The sequence below is a fragment of the Martes martes genome (genome assembly GCF_963455335.1).
Source record: "Martes martes genome assembly, chromosome: 16".
Classification (NCBI taxonomy): Eukaryota; Metazoa; Chordata; class Mammalia; order Carnivora; family Mustelidae; genus Martes; species Martes martes.
The window spans coordinates 31,676,834-31,692,524 of record NC_137904.1 but is presented as its reverse complement, the minus strand read 5'-3'; the positions used below and the strand labels follow the sequence as shown (position 1 = coordinate 31,692,524).

At 39.6% G+C, this 15,691-nt stretch overlaps 1 protein-coding gene across 2 annotated transcripts in view; it reads left to right on the top strand.

The window, feature by feature from the left end:
• Nucleotides 1–1,029: 1,029 nt before the first annotated feature.
• CLTC (clathrin heavy chain) overlaps nucleotides 1,030–15,691 on the top strand; it is a 64,280-nt gene continuing 49,618 nt past the window's right edge. For both annotated transcript variants that reach the window (XM_080826047.1, XM_080826046.1), the window contains exon 1: nucleotides 1,030–1,535. In XM_080826047.1, the coding sequence (XP_080682173.1) occupies nucleotides 1,494–1,535 (42 nt within the window). In that variant the 5' untranslated portion in view covers nucleotides 1,030–1,493. The remainder of the gene's footprint in view (nucleotides 1,536–15,691) is intronic.

The window sequence follows — 15,691 nt, the reverse complement described above, 5'->3', positions numbered from 1 at the left end:
AGTATTACACCTTATACCTTAGCAATAAAGTACTGGGAAGGTTACTAATCGATAATATTGTAGTTATCTTAATGCTACTGGAAAACAAGATGCTCCAGGTTTGAAGCGCTTACATTCCCAAATACTGCTACTTAACTGGCAATGTTAAGGTGGTCCCACTGAAATACACCTCTAATAGTTAATCCCTTTTTCCAAGAATGTGTATTAGCCACATCTTAGAAGAACTTAAGGGTTTCAAACCTCCCCCTTAAACTCATTATCGAAATCTTTAAGACTCCTTTTTTGATGTGGCTAAAAAAAATCCTCCTGCCACAATCCTGGTCCAATTCTGTAGCACATACACGATACTCAAAGTCTCTAACTCTGTACTAAGCTAGACCCATATCACACACATGTCCTCCAAAATGTCCGCAGAAATAAGAAGCTATCTCAAGGCCAGCTGAGACACCTCATAAACGGCCTTCACTGTCCTTTGTTTGCGCCAGTTATTTAAGTAATATGCAAAAGAAATTGCTAGTTCTAGTTAGAATCCAAGCGTCAGCTTCTCCAAGCGTCAGAAGGGTGTGCATAAGGGCAGGGAGATCTTAAACCCCATTTCATTCCCCCTCCCAGAGACGTAAGAAACCACCCACGGTATTAAAGTAGGCGGGGGAGGAGTACTGCAGCCGGCTGCCAAGAAAGCGCTCTGCAAGGAGGCCGTTTCCCTGAGTCACGGAGAGGGCGGGAGGCTGGGCCCATCTGCCCACGCCACGTCCTTTTCGTAAGGGACTCAGTTTAAACAGGCAGGGCCCAGAGGAAAAGAGAATAACACCGCTGTTCCTCAAGGCAGCCCAGCAGCCACCCTATTCCCAAGAGACTCTGCATTTCCCTAGAACTTGCTCCGCATTCCGGGAGCGATCAGCCGACCCTTCCCGACCAGCATCACGTGCACCCGGAAGTACGTGGGTGGGACCAAAGAGCCCACGGAAGTGACGTAGGTCACTGCTAGTCGCATGATGTGGCAAAATGCAAAAAAAAAAAGGAGTGGGGGGAGGAAAAGCTGGGGAGGCTGGGGAAAGTGATGAGTCCAAAAAAGTAGTCCCTTCGAGTCCTCTAATTTACCCTCGTGGCGCAGCAGTAAGCGAGGCCCTCGGCGCACTGCGCCCCGAATTCCTGCGCCCCACTGCACCGCGGCGCTCCGTGGAGGGGTACATAAGACGGAGGGGGTGAGGTGACTTGGGCGGAGTTCTGTCGTCGGGATCCCTCCGCAGGGCTCAGCCGTTTCCGGAGTCTGCGCTGCGCCCGGTTCCGCCATTGCGGCTCTCCCGGACCCTGGAGCCTCCGCCCCCGACCCGAGCTCTTTCGTCTGCCTGCCAGTTTTCTGCGTCCCCGGAGAGTATCTTGCTGAGCCCAGCCTCCCCCCTCCCCCTTCTCCTCCTCTCCCTTGGAGAGCCCGGGCAGCTACTGCCCCGCAGCCCCAGTGACAGGAGGAGACCATACACCCCGACAGCGCCATGGCCCAGATTCTGCCAATTCGTTTTCAGGAGCATCTCCAGGTGCGGCCGGGCCCGGGCCGGTGAGGGCTGTGGAGAGGGTGGTAGCAAAGAAGAAGCTGGAGTCTGGGACCAAGTAGAAGGAACAGGATCGGAAGGGGGGGGTGGGTATTGGTGTTTGGGGTAGATGGAGGATGGGGCACTATCTCGGAAAGCTTAAGAGTTAATGATGTGGGGCTTGGATAGAAAAGACGAAAGTCGGGGTGCGAAGGGCAGCGAGGCCAGACCTGGGTTCGAGGGCCTCTTATATTCGCTTCCTGGGTGGTAAGAACTGCGCATTCTAATTCCCTCCCCTTTCGCCGTTTTACTCAGTTCATTCATTTGGGTAGATTGGACGGGGTGGAGGGTGTAGTTCTCCCGCGTTTCTTCCAGACTAGGGATTTTCATCCTGTAGGCCAATGCAGAGCTGTCACCTCCCATTACTCTTCTCTTCCCTTTCCTTTCCCCCCATCGTGTCTGCACCCAGTTGTGGGGCGGGTGGGCTGGGGAGGAGCAACCCTTTTTCTTCCTCCCTCTGCAGTTATCAACTGGGAAAGGCACCTTCCCCTGGGGTTGGGGGGGGGGCGGGAACGGCGGCGGCTTGCCTCTTGCCTTCCCCTAGGCGGTTAGAACAGAAGGTCACTGAAGGAACAGAAGGAGGATAGAATGGGGGAACATATTTCTCAGGGCGGTGTCAGTCTCGGAGTGCGTGGGGTCAAGGTCCCTAGGGGTACTCGTCGTTTTTTCCTTCCCTTATTTCTTTGGGAATGGTGTGGCTTTTATCCCCTCTTGCTTTTTTAGGAGGTAGGGAAGAGTTATCCAGAGGTTATCTTGGGGTCTACTGGAGTGTAGCAGGTAGTCGTGGGCTTGGTGTAAGTACCTCACTCAGGATTGCATGGAATTGAACCGAGCCCTGGAGATAGAGCACACCTGCTCTGAGATATGCAAAGTTATTTGGTCTGTAATTGGCTTCCTTTTAGTAGGTTCTAGAGTTCTTTCCCATGGTGCATTTTCCTGTAGGCAACATACTGTCTTATCTGGCAGTGTGCCCGTGGCGGGCCGAGGCAAATGATCATTGGAGGGCTTGAGTGAATTAAGCCTCTTCTGAGCTTCTGATTTTCTTAGTTCACCAAGCCTCGTTTTACTTTGGCTGCAGTAATTTATTCATCTTAATTTGCTTTCTTCCCAAATACTCCCTTAAAGAGGCCTGCCTCAGCTCAACCTTCTGAAGGCCTAAATTCGTAAGGATAAAAGATGCTATGGTTTGATGTGACATTAATGTTAGTGACCTACTGGACGCCATTGAAAGCTGTTTTATTTACTTTCTGCAGTTGAATACAGAAAAGATTCTTGTTAATAAAAAGGTTGAAATATGAATATGCTGTCAGTAACCTCATGTTTCTTTACAGGTATTACCATCTTTGCACAAGCAAGAAATTTTTTTAAGTCTTGAAATGTAATGAATAATAAATCTAAAAAATAAGTAAAACTTTCTTGGTCATCTGTGGTTTTCGGATAACTCATCTGAAGTAATGGAACACTTTAAAAAGGTTAAAGTCTTAAGTGATGGAGTGGACACCAAAGTTATGGTTTTTGCTCAATTCAAGTTTTAATTGCTGTGGTTATTTCAGTTAGAGTGAGGTGTAAATGAATGTAGAGGTTTAGAAAAATAGTTTTGAGTGTGAGGGGAAAACAAGCTTATCCTCACAATGTTTCTGAAATATAATACTTCTGCAGACAAATGTTTGTAAATTAGAAACAGAAGCAGGTATGGTTGCTAGTTACAGGGCAAAGGTATCTCCCATTAGTAAACCTTCTTTCTTGGCTAGTGATGGTTTGGGCAGTAGCTTTTCATTTCTCTTAAAGAGGAGACAAGTATTGTTAAATACTCCCCAAGATTGGAATCCAGCCTTGTCACTAATTGAAGACAGATTTAATTGGGGTCTGATTTCTGAGTTTCTGCAAATACTCAAGTGAAACAATTTCCTTTGGAAATAATTTGAAGATTTGAGTATAAAGCAGCTTTGTAAATGTATTTGAAGAATTCAGTCATTTTTTTGATAGTGATATGCCATGGCTAAAGTAAAGCTTACTAGTGTGACTGTATGCTCCAGCTGATAATGATTAATTGTGCAAAGAGCCCTGATCACTAACCTCTCCCAGATATTCCAGAATATGTCCTAACTTCTCACTTTTATCCCTTTTAAAAAAGTTAATAAGGATTATTTTAATTGGCATCTCGTGTCTTTATCTGAGTTCTGTCAGTTTGCTAAGTAGCAGAAAACTTTCTGAAAGAGGATAAGAATTGGGAACAAGAATTGAGGAACTTGAATGTAGAGTTAGCTTTTGTGAAAGTTTCTAAAGGTGAACTGTAAGTTTGTTTTTAACCATTCTGGCCAATTGAAGTATCTGTCATGAAGGCTTGGAATTACATCAAATAAATGTTAATATTTTAAATTAAGAAGTTTTTTGCCCCCTGTTCCCCCCCCCCTTGGATGTTTAGGCTGATAGTCAACAGATGAATGCCTATCTGAGCAAGAGATTACTAGAATTGCAGTTTCTAAAAAGATTCCTGGACTACACATAAAATGTTGCTTGCAGTTCTCAATTCTTGGCACATTAAGTTTCTCTGTGCCGATTGGCACATTCTACTGTATTCCCAGGGTCTTGGGTTCTCCCCACCTTTTTCTCTTCCCTTTGATCCATAAATGCAGGCATGGGATGTGTTGCGAATTGAGTGGTACGGGTTCTTGCTATGGCTATTTTGATTTGCAGAGAGAAAGCAGTGCTAAGTATTAGTGTAATGTACTATGTGGGTACTATACTGCCTGGAGAGGCATACCGCCTAGAATTCTGCTACAGTCTAACCTGAGAATGGCTTCCAAACTTAAGATGTATCATGTTTTTCAGAATTTTCCTAATTGTCAGTTTACTCAGCTTAAAGGGGTGTGGCTGATTCTAGTGAATATGCTTTCACTCTGTTTAGGAAATAATTCAAGACCCGGAACTGTGTGTGTGTGTGTGTGTGTGTGTGTGTGTGTGTGTATAGAACCACTGTCATTTTCATTTTAGTGTGTAGTGCAGTGCGTGATTTTAGAAACCATACCCTATAATACTTGAATTACATTCAACAATATGTTTTTCTGTCTCTGTTACTGATGTGTTTTTTCCCTTTGAGAGTTACTGTCCAATAGGACTTTCTTCCCAGGTGCCTGAGTGGCTTAGTCAGTTAAGTGTCTGACTCTTGACTTTGGCTCAGGTCATGATCTCTATGTTGTGAGATGAACATGGCATGGAGCCTGCTTAAGATTCTTCCCTTTAAAAAAAAAAAAAAGAAAAAAAAACTTTCTTCTGTGATGAGTATTTATAGTAGCTACATAGGGATATTGAAATGTGCTTTGTGTGACTGAGGAACTAAGTTTTTACTTTTATTTCTTTTTAATTAATTTAAATGTAAATGGCCACATGAGGCTATTGTCTATGACATTGGACTGCACCATTATAGGCCATACTGATGGACTTTGTAAGAATGAAGATTTTATCTGACCACCCACATTTCATTTTATTAACTAAAAACATTTTTTGAAAGTATTAGTTGAAAGAAAGTGTTAGTTTAATTCTGCTGTCTCTTTTGGGTCATGTTGGCGATGAACAATGGCTGGTGAATGAAGGGAACAGCAGACTTCTTGTGAGAGCCTGTTTTTCCGTATGACTGTGGCTTGGTGTTTTCACGTCTTTGCTTAATCTCCCCAGACATCCTTATTAAATAGTTAAAGAAAGTGAGACTCCACCCGAGAGAGCACTGTCAGAATAGGATTTGATCCTGGGTCTTCAGATAAAATATTTTGAGGAAATAGAATGGCTTTAAGAAGAGAAGTTACACAGTATCCTATGGTGCTTTTTTCTGTTAGGCTTTGCTCCGAGAATGTTATAATTTGACTCAGAATGTTATAATTTCAACATGTAAGGAGTATAAAATTTTCAAATGAGATACTTTACATTCCTTTTGGGGTACTGATTTTTCAAAAACTGATGTGTATTTTACACTTAGAGCACATCCCAATTTAGACCCTATTTTCATTGGAAATATGTGATCTGTGTTTAGCTTTCATAATATTTACAGTTGAAAAAGCAGATCTGCCTATCTAGTTATTCCAAACTTAAGTTTTTCATAATTATCAGTTACTGTGTTAATTATTTTTAATTTTAAAATCGGTCACAGTAACCGTATTTCAGGTGCTCAGTATCACATGTGGCTTGTGAAAATGTGGCTCCAGTATTGAAGAACACAAGGTTAAGACTTCTCTCAGTAAAATAGGGCTACTGCCTCACAAAGTTACTGTAAAAGTCTGAGATCATGTATTCGGAAGTACTTGGTGTAGCACTTTAGGAACATTAATTATTAGCTATAATTTTTGTCTAGTACATTTTATTTACGTATCTCAGAACCAGTGACACAGTATTTTATTTGCAGACCTAGATTTTTATGGTTTATAAATATTTGATACCTAAGATTTGAGTACTTACCAGCAACTGTGTTGGACTAGAAACAAAATGGTGAACAAGACGGACTGAAGCTTGCATTGATTAGTTGGCAAAGGCTATCCACACATAATTGCAACCATGGATGTTATTCATTGTTCGGTGCTGTGCAGGACTTAATACAAATATTCATATGATACAAAACTAATCCCGCTCTGAAACTGTGCCCAAAAGAAATCTTTTTTTTTTTTTTTTTGGGTTAAGATTTTATTTATTTGACATAGAGAGACCACAGCAGGAGAAGCAGCAGAGGAAGAGGGAAAAGCAGGTTCCCTGCCAAGCAAGGAGCCTGATGTTGGGCTTGATCCCAGGACCCTGGGATCATCTGAGTAGAAGGCAGACACTTAACCGACTGAGCCACCCAGGCTCCCCGAGAAAAAAAATCTTTAAGTTATTTTTTTATTCTGTCCCATGAGCACTTGCTGTCTGCCATTGGTACATTTTTAATTAGTGTTCCTTGGTCAGATATATTTGAGAAACCTCCTCAAATCTGATAAAAGACCCACCTGGAATGCCAGTCAGACCTTTGCTAGTGTTAAATATGTCTTTCTATAAGATGGTAGTGTTAAAGTGAATGTTCTCACTTAGATGGGAAATGAGTTCAAAACTAATATTTCAGTCCTTATATTAGAATGGGGTTATTTCTCTTAACTTTATTTACATATATGCCCATGCTAAAGCAACTTCACAAATCAACTTTTAAATCATAGCAAAATTTATAGTTCTAGATGTTTTTCCCCCACCTTGGCCAAGTGTCTGTGGCTAATGCTCTTAACCTGAAGGCATGGCAGGAGGCTTGGATCTGAATGCATTATACGAAACCCATCTGTCAGACTGGATTTTGTCTCCCTTTTTTTGTGTTATGAGAGGCATAATTTATTTTGTTCTTAAAGGGAATAACTATTCATCAAATCTCAGTTGTGCTGACATCTATAATATCAAAATTAATTGACCATCTAGCTTCTTGAGTACCTACTCTGTGTCAAGAACACTGCTAAATATTTAATGTTTATAATCTCCTGTAATTAGCAAGAAAATGCTGTGAGGTAGGTAGGGTTAGCCTTATTTTACACATGAGGAAACAGAAGTTAACTTTTAGAGTCATAGCTAGTGAGTGGGTGGTCAGACTTTAATACTTGGTCTTTTTGCAGTGTGGCACATTGCTTCATTTGGTGCATGAGCTATATAATTTGAACTGCAGAATATAGCACAATTTGTTTGCATCTGTGTTGTGGTGTTCTTTGTACACATTCTACCAGTGGTTTGTTTTTAGGTCAATAGTTTTGGTTTTGTTTCTGTTTTTTAAGATTTTATTTATTTATTTGAGAGCGAGAAGCAGAGGGAAAGGGACAAGTAGATTCCTTGTTGAGCAGGGAGCCAGACACAGGGCTTGATCCCAGGACCCTGAAGATCATGACCTGAGCTGAAGGCAGATGCTTAACCATCTGAGCCACCCAGGTATCCCTTAATAGTTTCTATATTATGAGAAAAGTAGGGGCCAGTGAACCAATATTTGATTTTCTATGCTTTAAATGGTTAGATGATGTTTTTAAAGGGCTTTGTTCAACTTCCTACTAGAAAATTGTACAGAATGATTGGGATCAGGTTAACTTAAAGATGAGGATTATCTTTATCCCCTTCATAAAGCTGAACTTCTCAAAAGTGTCTATGGAGTTTTTCTTAATGACAGGAGAGTGAATGTGTTCCAGTCTGAAGCCACTTATGAAAGCAGAAAGCTTCTTTTGATTTTACTGCATTATTCATGTTTTGCGTTTGTACTAATAAAAAACTTGAACAGAACTCTTAAGAAAGCAATGGTGCTTGAGGTGGGGGAGAAGGAAAGTGGGAGTTGGACATGTTTGCTCAGTGTGAATAGTATAACCATAGAGGGGAAAACTGGTTACAAACTTAGACAGGGTTGTGCTTTGGAGGCCGAACTACCAGTAATATTAGTACTTCCTGTTCTGAATCATTGGGTAAATAAGGACTTTTCTTTGGGTTCTGAAGTAAAGATGATTTTAAAGCTTACTTCTGAAAGAATAGGGATTGAGTGTATTGCAACCATTTGCCACATTAAAAAATTTAAATTCTGTGTGCTATTGTAGAAGATGTCTCAGATGTTTAATCTGAACTGTATCTTTTTATCTTTTTTCAACTTCCTCATTTATTAAGTTAAAATAATATTTTTTGGCAATTGTGAAATTAGACTGTGGTATGTGTTTGTGTTTATATTGTAAGATGTAGCTTGTGAGATACTCAAATGTTAGTTCTCAGCCCTATGCTAGAGGAAAGTCTCCCTTTATCCAGTAGAGTAGAACATACATGCCAAGCTAAAGGCAAAAACTACCATCTACCCAGTTATTGAAGCCAAGATCTTGGAGTTCCACCAGATTCTTTCCTTTTATTGTCTACATCCAGCCCATTTCTGGAGGAGGAAAGGGAAGAACTCTAATAGTGATACACACTGCAATCCTAGGGATTGCAGTTTCTGATGATCTTGAGCTGTAACTGTGTATAGGTAATTTTGTTTTAAACAACACAAATTTATTACCCTAAAGTAATAGGCTAAAATGAATCCCACAGGAGAAAACAGGGTTTTGGCAGGGTTACATTCTTCCTGGAGGCTCTAGAGCAGAATCCATTTGATGACTCCCATCTACTGACTAAGAGTCAGAGTAGATGAAAATGGGAGTTGGGTCAAGAGCTGCCTTCATCTGTTTCTGAATAGCTGAGAAAGAGGACTTAAAAACCACTATTGTGGACACAGTGAGGCTGGAGACTATCCACATATGCTCAGTTTAGCAAGCAACTGACTGGATCACTCTCCTTATTTGAGGCTGAATAATTAGGGGGAAAAAACCCCCATAGGGAAAACATCATTTACAAAATTCATGTCTTTCCCCATTCTGCAATATTGTATATTCCTCCTTTTGAACCTTGCAAAGCTAAGGTAATTTTCTTTTTTACCATAAAATATTTTTCAAGAAAGAGTTTCCTTTATACATATATTCTTTTAAATGGGTTTCTCTCTCTCTCTCTTTTTTTTTTTTTTTTTTAAGATTTTTATATTTGGGAACTAGCAGGGAGGGGCAGAGGGAGAGGGACAAGTAGATTCCCTGACGAGTGGGAAGCTGGACTTGGGATTTTTTTATCCTAGGACCCTGAGATCATGACCTGAGCCGAAGCAGACCCTTAACTGATTGAGCCACTCGGGCGTCCCAAGAGTTTCAGTATACTAAAAGCCTTAACAAGTCTCTGCATTTATCTAGCCCTCTCACAATTCTGTTTTGAATACTACAACACTGTTCATTGAAGACTATCATAGGCTTGAAATCATCTGGATTGATAAGAGGTAAAAAACATAGCTAACAATTATTGTTTTTTGGTCTTACATTTATGACTGTTGGATGTGGTAAGGAAACATTTTTAAACATCCCTCAAAAACCCAGTCTATTAGGGTTATATTTCTGGAGATCATAATCCAAAAACAAGCAAAAAACCCAGCTCTTCTAATATGCACATGGAAATTTAGGCATGTTCTAAAATTCCCATAATTGTTACATAATGGATTTATTTTTAAAAAGCACTTCAGTGGAATGGAGATGACTTTCCAGTGCTAATGAAAACACTGATGTAAAAAAAGTGCATATGAAGAATTAAAATGGTTTCTGAAATATGAAGAGTAGAAAAACATTCTCAGGTATAAAAATTATTTTATAATTTTATTTATTTATTTATAAGTCTCCATGCCCAACATGGGGCTTGAACTCATGACCCTATGATCAAGAGTCATCTGCTCTACTAACTGAGCCTGCCAAGTGCCCCTGTAAATTATTTTATAATTTTAAATGTCCTTGTGAGCTAAGTCAAATGACGACTTGAACTATACAGTAAGCATATCTGATTCCTAAGAATTTATATTAACAGGGCCTAAGTTCTTTTAAAATTGAGATAAAGTTAATATAACTTAAAATTAACCATTTTAAAGTGAACAATTTAATGGTATTTAATACATTAACATGTTGTGCAGCCGTCACCTGTATTAGTTCCAAAACATTTTCATTGCCCCAAAAGGAAACTCCAAATTCATTAAGCAGTGTCTCATTCCCACCCCCTCCCATCCTCCGCAACCACTAACATGCTCTGTCTTTATGGATTTACTGATCAGTAGAATCATGTGTGACCTTTTTTGTCTGACTTTTACTAAGCATGATGTTGGAGGTTCATCGTGTTGCAGTATAGATGCATACTTCATTCCTTAATGGCTGACTAATACTCCATTGAATAGATACACTGCGTTTTATTTGTCCTTTCATTAGTTAATGGACATTTGGCCTCTTTCCACCCATTGGCTATTATGAATGAATGGTATTGCTATGAACATTAAAGTTTTTGTTTGAATACCTGTTTTCAGTTCTTTTGGATATATACCTAGGAGTGGAATTGCCAGGTCATATGGTTTAGCACTGTTTTAAATTTTTGAGGGATTACCCAACTGTTTTTCATTGCAGCTGCACTGTTTTATATTCCCACCAGCAATGTATGAGTTCCAGTTTTTCCACATTCTAATACTGGTCAGAAGCTTTCTTGAGGGTCCAGGGAATAGTCCCTTGCTAAAATGAATACTGTATTTGGGCACATAGGGTATTTTTAGTTCTGTTCTCAAGTTTGTAGCTCTGTCCTCCCTTGAATTGTGTGTCCTGCTTCAGATTGTATTTCCATTTCTTCTCAGACACTGTGTATACTCCCACATTTATCTGGGCTAGGCATGCATCCTTGTAACCCCAAGGCACCTTTGTAATTGCTATGTTCTTGTTAACACACTGAGTAGAGGAGGCCATAGCACCTTTACTGTAGAATTCTCTATTAGTGTAGTGTCTGGCATACAGTAGCTGCTCATTGTTTAAATGTATGATTATTGGAGAAAATACTACAGAACTAGGAACAGATCTGAGGAAGTGTTTTTTTTCCTAAAAGACTGCAGTAATAGAATATATACAGAAACAGTTGATCCTGGGCACAGCAGAATTGCCCCTGTGGAAATCAGCAGTGTGGAAGATTAACTTGAATTTTTTGAAGATTTTAAATTTAGAGAGAAATCACAGAATTAAAACAAGAGGAGGTGTGACAGAATAGGTTACAAATAAAGAACTATAGAAACAAATAATTGGAATGGAAGCTTTTTTCAGACAATGGAAGAAAATGTAACTGATACAAAGGAAGAAGAAGATTTGAAGGGTCCAGTGTTTTGAGACAGGCCTGGGGAAGTTTTAGTATCGTGAGATTTAAACAAAAATCTACAAGCATCCAGAGCATATCCTCTCCCTTACCAAAAAGTTAAGGTAGTCTTATATTTTTAACTCTGAATGTTAGAGATAGTGAAGCAGTATCTATAGAGTCTGGGGATGGAAAGTTTTTTTTCCACTTTTTAGAGGATGTGAGGTGCAAATTGTACACTCAAAACCCTCTGAGCCTAAAACCTGTTACTTTCCCTATAGGTTGTTAACTTAGTAGTAAGATTTGTAGCTTAACACAAAGTAAAGGCGGTCTCACACAAAACTTAAATAGTTTATAAAATACTGAATTGATGTTAGCTTGCCAAATAATAGATGCTCAATAGATATTAGAAAATAAATTCTGGTCATTTAGTCATTTTAATGTTTCAGACTCCCTGAATTTTTCTTATTTTTTTAAGATTTTTTTTTTTTAATTTATTTGACAGAGAGAGAGAGATCACAAGTAGGCAGAGAGGCAGGCAGAGAGAGAGTGGGAAGCAGGCTCCCTGCTGAGCAGAGAGCAGGACTCTGGGCTCACTCACAGGACCCTGAGACCATGACCTGTGCCGAAGGCAGAGGCTTAACCCACTGAGCCACCCAGGCGCTCCTGAATTTGTTAATATTAAATGATTTTGAGAAAGCTTGTAACTCTTTTTGCTGAGTATTCATTCACTCTGTTGAACTTGTAATTTTTGGCGTTTAGGTTTACAAGGAAATATTTCAGTGATTCAAATGTGAAAAAATGGTTCTGGTCTTGTAACTTGTAGCACCTACATGTTGATCATGCTTCAGATGAGTGCTCTAACTAGAAAAATAAGCAATAACTGCATAATGTCTCATTTCCTATCAGGTCTGTGGGTATAGGGTAGAAAAGACATGAATATGTGTAGCAGTAGCAGCAGTAATGGGGTTGAGCTGAATCATTGGGCTCCCACTTAGAAATACATTTTGGGAAGTTTTGTCATAGAATGAAGTTTCATTGTAACCTTTACAATTTTAATAGTAAGGAAACCAAGCTTTTGGTGTCTGCCTAGGGACATTCAAATCATCCTTTGAAGTTTTTTATCGTAAGTCAGCACTAAGTTTTTATTATAATCTTAAACCCTCAAAGTAAGCCTCATTTCTAGTTCTTTGAAAAGAATGTCTGGACAAACTACGACCCCTTGCCTGCACCCCTACCCCAAACACATAGGTAAACACCTATAATCAGTCATGACTTTGGTAGCGTTCACTTGTTTTGTGCCCCTGAATGGCCTTTATGCAGAAAAGGGCATAACTTTGGAGAATCTGCAAGATTTGGGACATAAAATTTTCCATATATTCTCCTGTAGCTTGATCAGAATCAGTGTGTGACATTTCATCTAATTATTGGATTGTTTTAAGAATGAGTTAGATTTTTAAAAAAAAAAATGAATCAGATTTAAAGTTTTTAAATTTTCCAGTCAGTAGTTGGCTACAAGGAGGAAAAAATGCTCTGAGTTTCCTGATAATTTGCCAAAGCTAATAGTCTTACAGTCCAGCCGTGGTTCCTTCTTGAATGTAGTACTTAATTTTGGAGTGACCAGAGTCCAATTCTCCTAGAGACAGTGATCGCCTCAAAAGCTAACCGTGGAGTAAAAACAAAGGGTCAGCAAGAGTTAAAGGCATTTTTACTTGCTTGAAATGTGTGGAGCACACAAAACAATGGCCAGTATCCTGTTGATGGAAGAACTAAAGGAATCCTGCATTCTCAGCATTTTTCTCCATTTCCTGTAGAAGACAGCAACTGCAGCTTTTATTTGACATTCTTCTGGTTTCATAGCTAGTTTCAAGGGCTCTGCAAAGTGACTGCTGTCAGCAGTTTTTGTCACTGTGATTGATACTAGTGAAGGTAGAGGATGTTCAGGGACTTTTAAAGGAAATTATGCTGAGTGAAGTACTTGGGATGGGAAGTTAACCAAATCTTTAGGTACTTAACTTCAGAATAACTGCATTGAGTGATATCCAGGTATCAGCAGTTCTCAGATTGTTAACTTCTTAATTTTGTAGTGATAACACCTGTTAAGTCTTTATCAAGATAGAAGATTCAAGAAAAGGCAACTGAAGTAGGACTATATACATAGACCACTTACAAAATGGTCTCATCTGAAATGTAGTAGCTTGTACATACTTCCTTTCCATTCTGACTCTTCAGATGAAACAAGGAGGAAGGATCTGGAAAGTGTAAAGCCAAGCACTAATTGTGAAACATAAGTTCTTAGTAATGCTGTCATAAACACAAGTTTTAAGGTATTTTGATTTTCAGCTGATACAGCTGGTAAATGAGTTCTGTTCTGAGTTTACTAGTCATTCAATAGGAAGCAGTCTCCCTGAGTATGCTTATGAAGAAGGCTGTTTGCAGTGAATGCTCCTATTTGATCAAATGTGACAACAGCTGGTTGAAATTAGTAGGCTTAAAGCAAGACTAATATTCCTTTAATTATATGATGTCTGCAGGCACAAACAATTGTGATTGATTGCTGAGAGAGAGACTGAGCTAACAATCTCCTCTTCAGCCCAAGAATTGGGCATTGAAAAATAGCATGGTTTTACTTGGTTGTATTGTCTTCTGCTAGCATTTTCTTCCTTTTTTAATAAATGTAAACTATTGGGTTATATATATCCATTGTCCATTCAGTCCCTTTAATAGTTATAGGTTGATCACTAATGTCTTCTAATAAGCTGCTGACTGACCATTACTGGGTTCCTGATTCCTTATTATATGGAGGTTTTCCTAAGCGTCTTTAGTAACATGTGTTTCAAACAAAGTAAATTGGCCCACCCTAGGTTTAACTACGTAAAGTTAGTAGCATGAAGTCAGAGTCAATCTCTTTTGGAATAGTATATGTCACGATGTCATAGTCCCTGAGCTAGATAACTGTGAAATGATAGAAATCCATGAAACAGCGTGCTTATATGGCCCCACACTGTTTTAAGTGTTTGATAGGTGCTAACTCACTTTAACCTTTCATGTAGCACTTATCCATGCTTTGCTCACCCTTGAGCAAGGATGAACAATTCCTCTTTTCTGTTTGCCAATCATACAGTCAAATCAAGTATAGTTTCAAAACCAAGACAGGAGGAAGCTTTTAAAGTGTTAAAAACTTATGAATCTTTAACTTAGATTTCTGATTTAATGTTGCTGAAGTTAAATTTTTTTCTTACAATATCTTTTTGATTTTAATACAGTCTCTTTCACACTTAACAGTTTTTTAAATTAGGGAGTCATCATACAGATGTGTACTCTTTCTCCAAAAGCTTTATGACATTGAGAAATTGAGGCAGTGGAAGTTTACCAAGCATAGAGACAGGCCTCTCTTTTTTCATGTTCTTTGAAGAAATTGCATCTTATTACATCTGCACATTCTCAGTCTTTTATAACCCTAGGCCTTCACTGTTTGAAAGTCTAGTGATTTCTTGAGAGGAAAGAGCCACCCAAATTGAGGAGTTTTTCTTAGGTTCTCACTTCTGCTAGTATTGAACTTTGCAGATTTCCCCCACCAAGCCTCCTGTAGCTATCTGGACTCTGAAACTTGAAAGTTCTACTTTTTCCTGTTTCTCCTTGTTGTACTTGAAATTGTGTGACTTTACCAACTGTCCATCATATTTTGCCGGAGTTTAATTTTTTTTTTTAAGATTTTATTTATTTGACAGAGATCACAAATAGGCAGAGAGGCAGGCAGAGAGAGAGGAAGGGAAGCAGGCTCCCTGCTGAACAGAGAGCCTAATTCGGGGCTTGATCCTAGGACCCTGGAATCATTACCTGAGCTGAAGGCAGAGGCTTAACCCACTGAGCCATCCAGGCGCCGCCCCCATGACGGAGTTTAATGTTAAGGAAGTTTTCCTTTTCTCTTTGTTAGACTCCCAAGAAAACACCTGAAAACAATGCTCTTCATTAGACTGCAGTGATGGAAATGTATATTTTGTGCTTTCCAATACAGTAGTCACATGTGACTGTTGAGTACTTGAACTGTGTCTAGTGGGACTGAGGAACCGAATTTAAATTTGATTTACTTAAAATTGAATAGCTGCATGTGACCAGGGGCCGCTATCTTGGACAGTATAAGTGCAACAAACTTCTTAGTTCTGATTGCACAGACATCTGGTGTATAACTCCTTTATAGAGCTTAACTCTTTTTTTTTTTTAAGATTTTATTTATTTATTTGACACAGAGAGAGAGAGATCACAAGTAGGCAGAGAGAGTGGGAGAAGCAGGCTCCCCGCTGAGCAGAGAGCCTGATGCGGGGCTTGATCCCAGAACCCGGGGATCATGACCTGAGCCGAAGGCAGAGGCTTTAACCCACTGAGCCACCCAGGTGCCCCTATAGAGCATAACTCTTAAC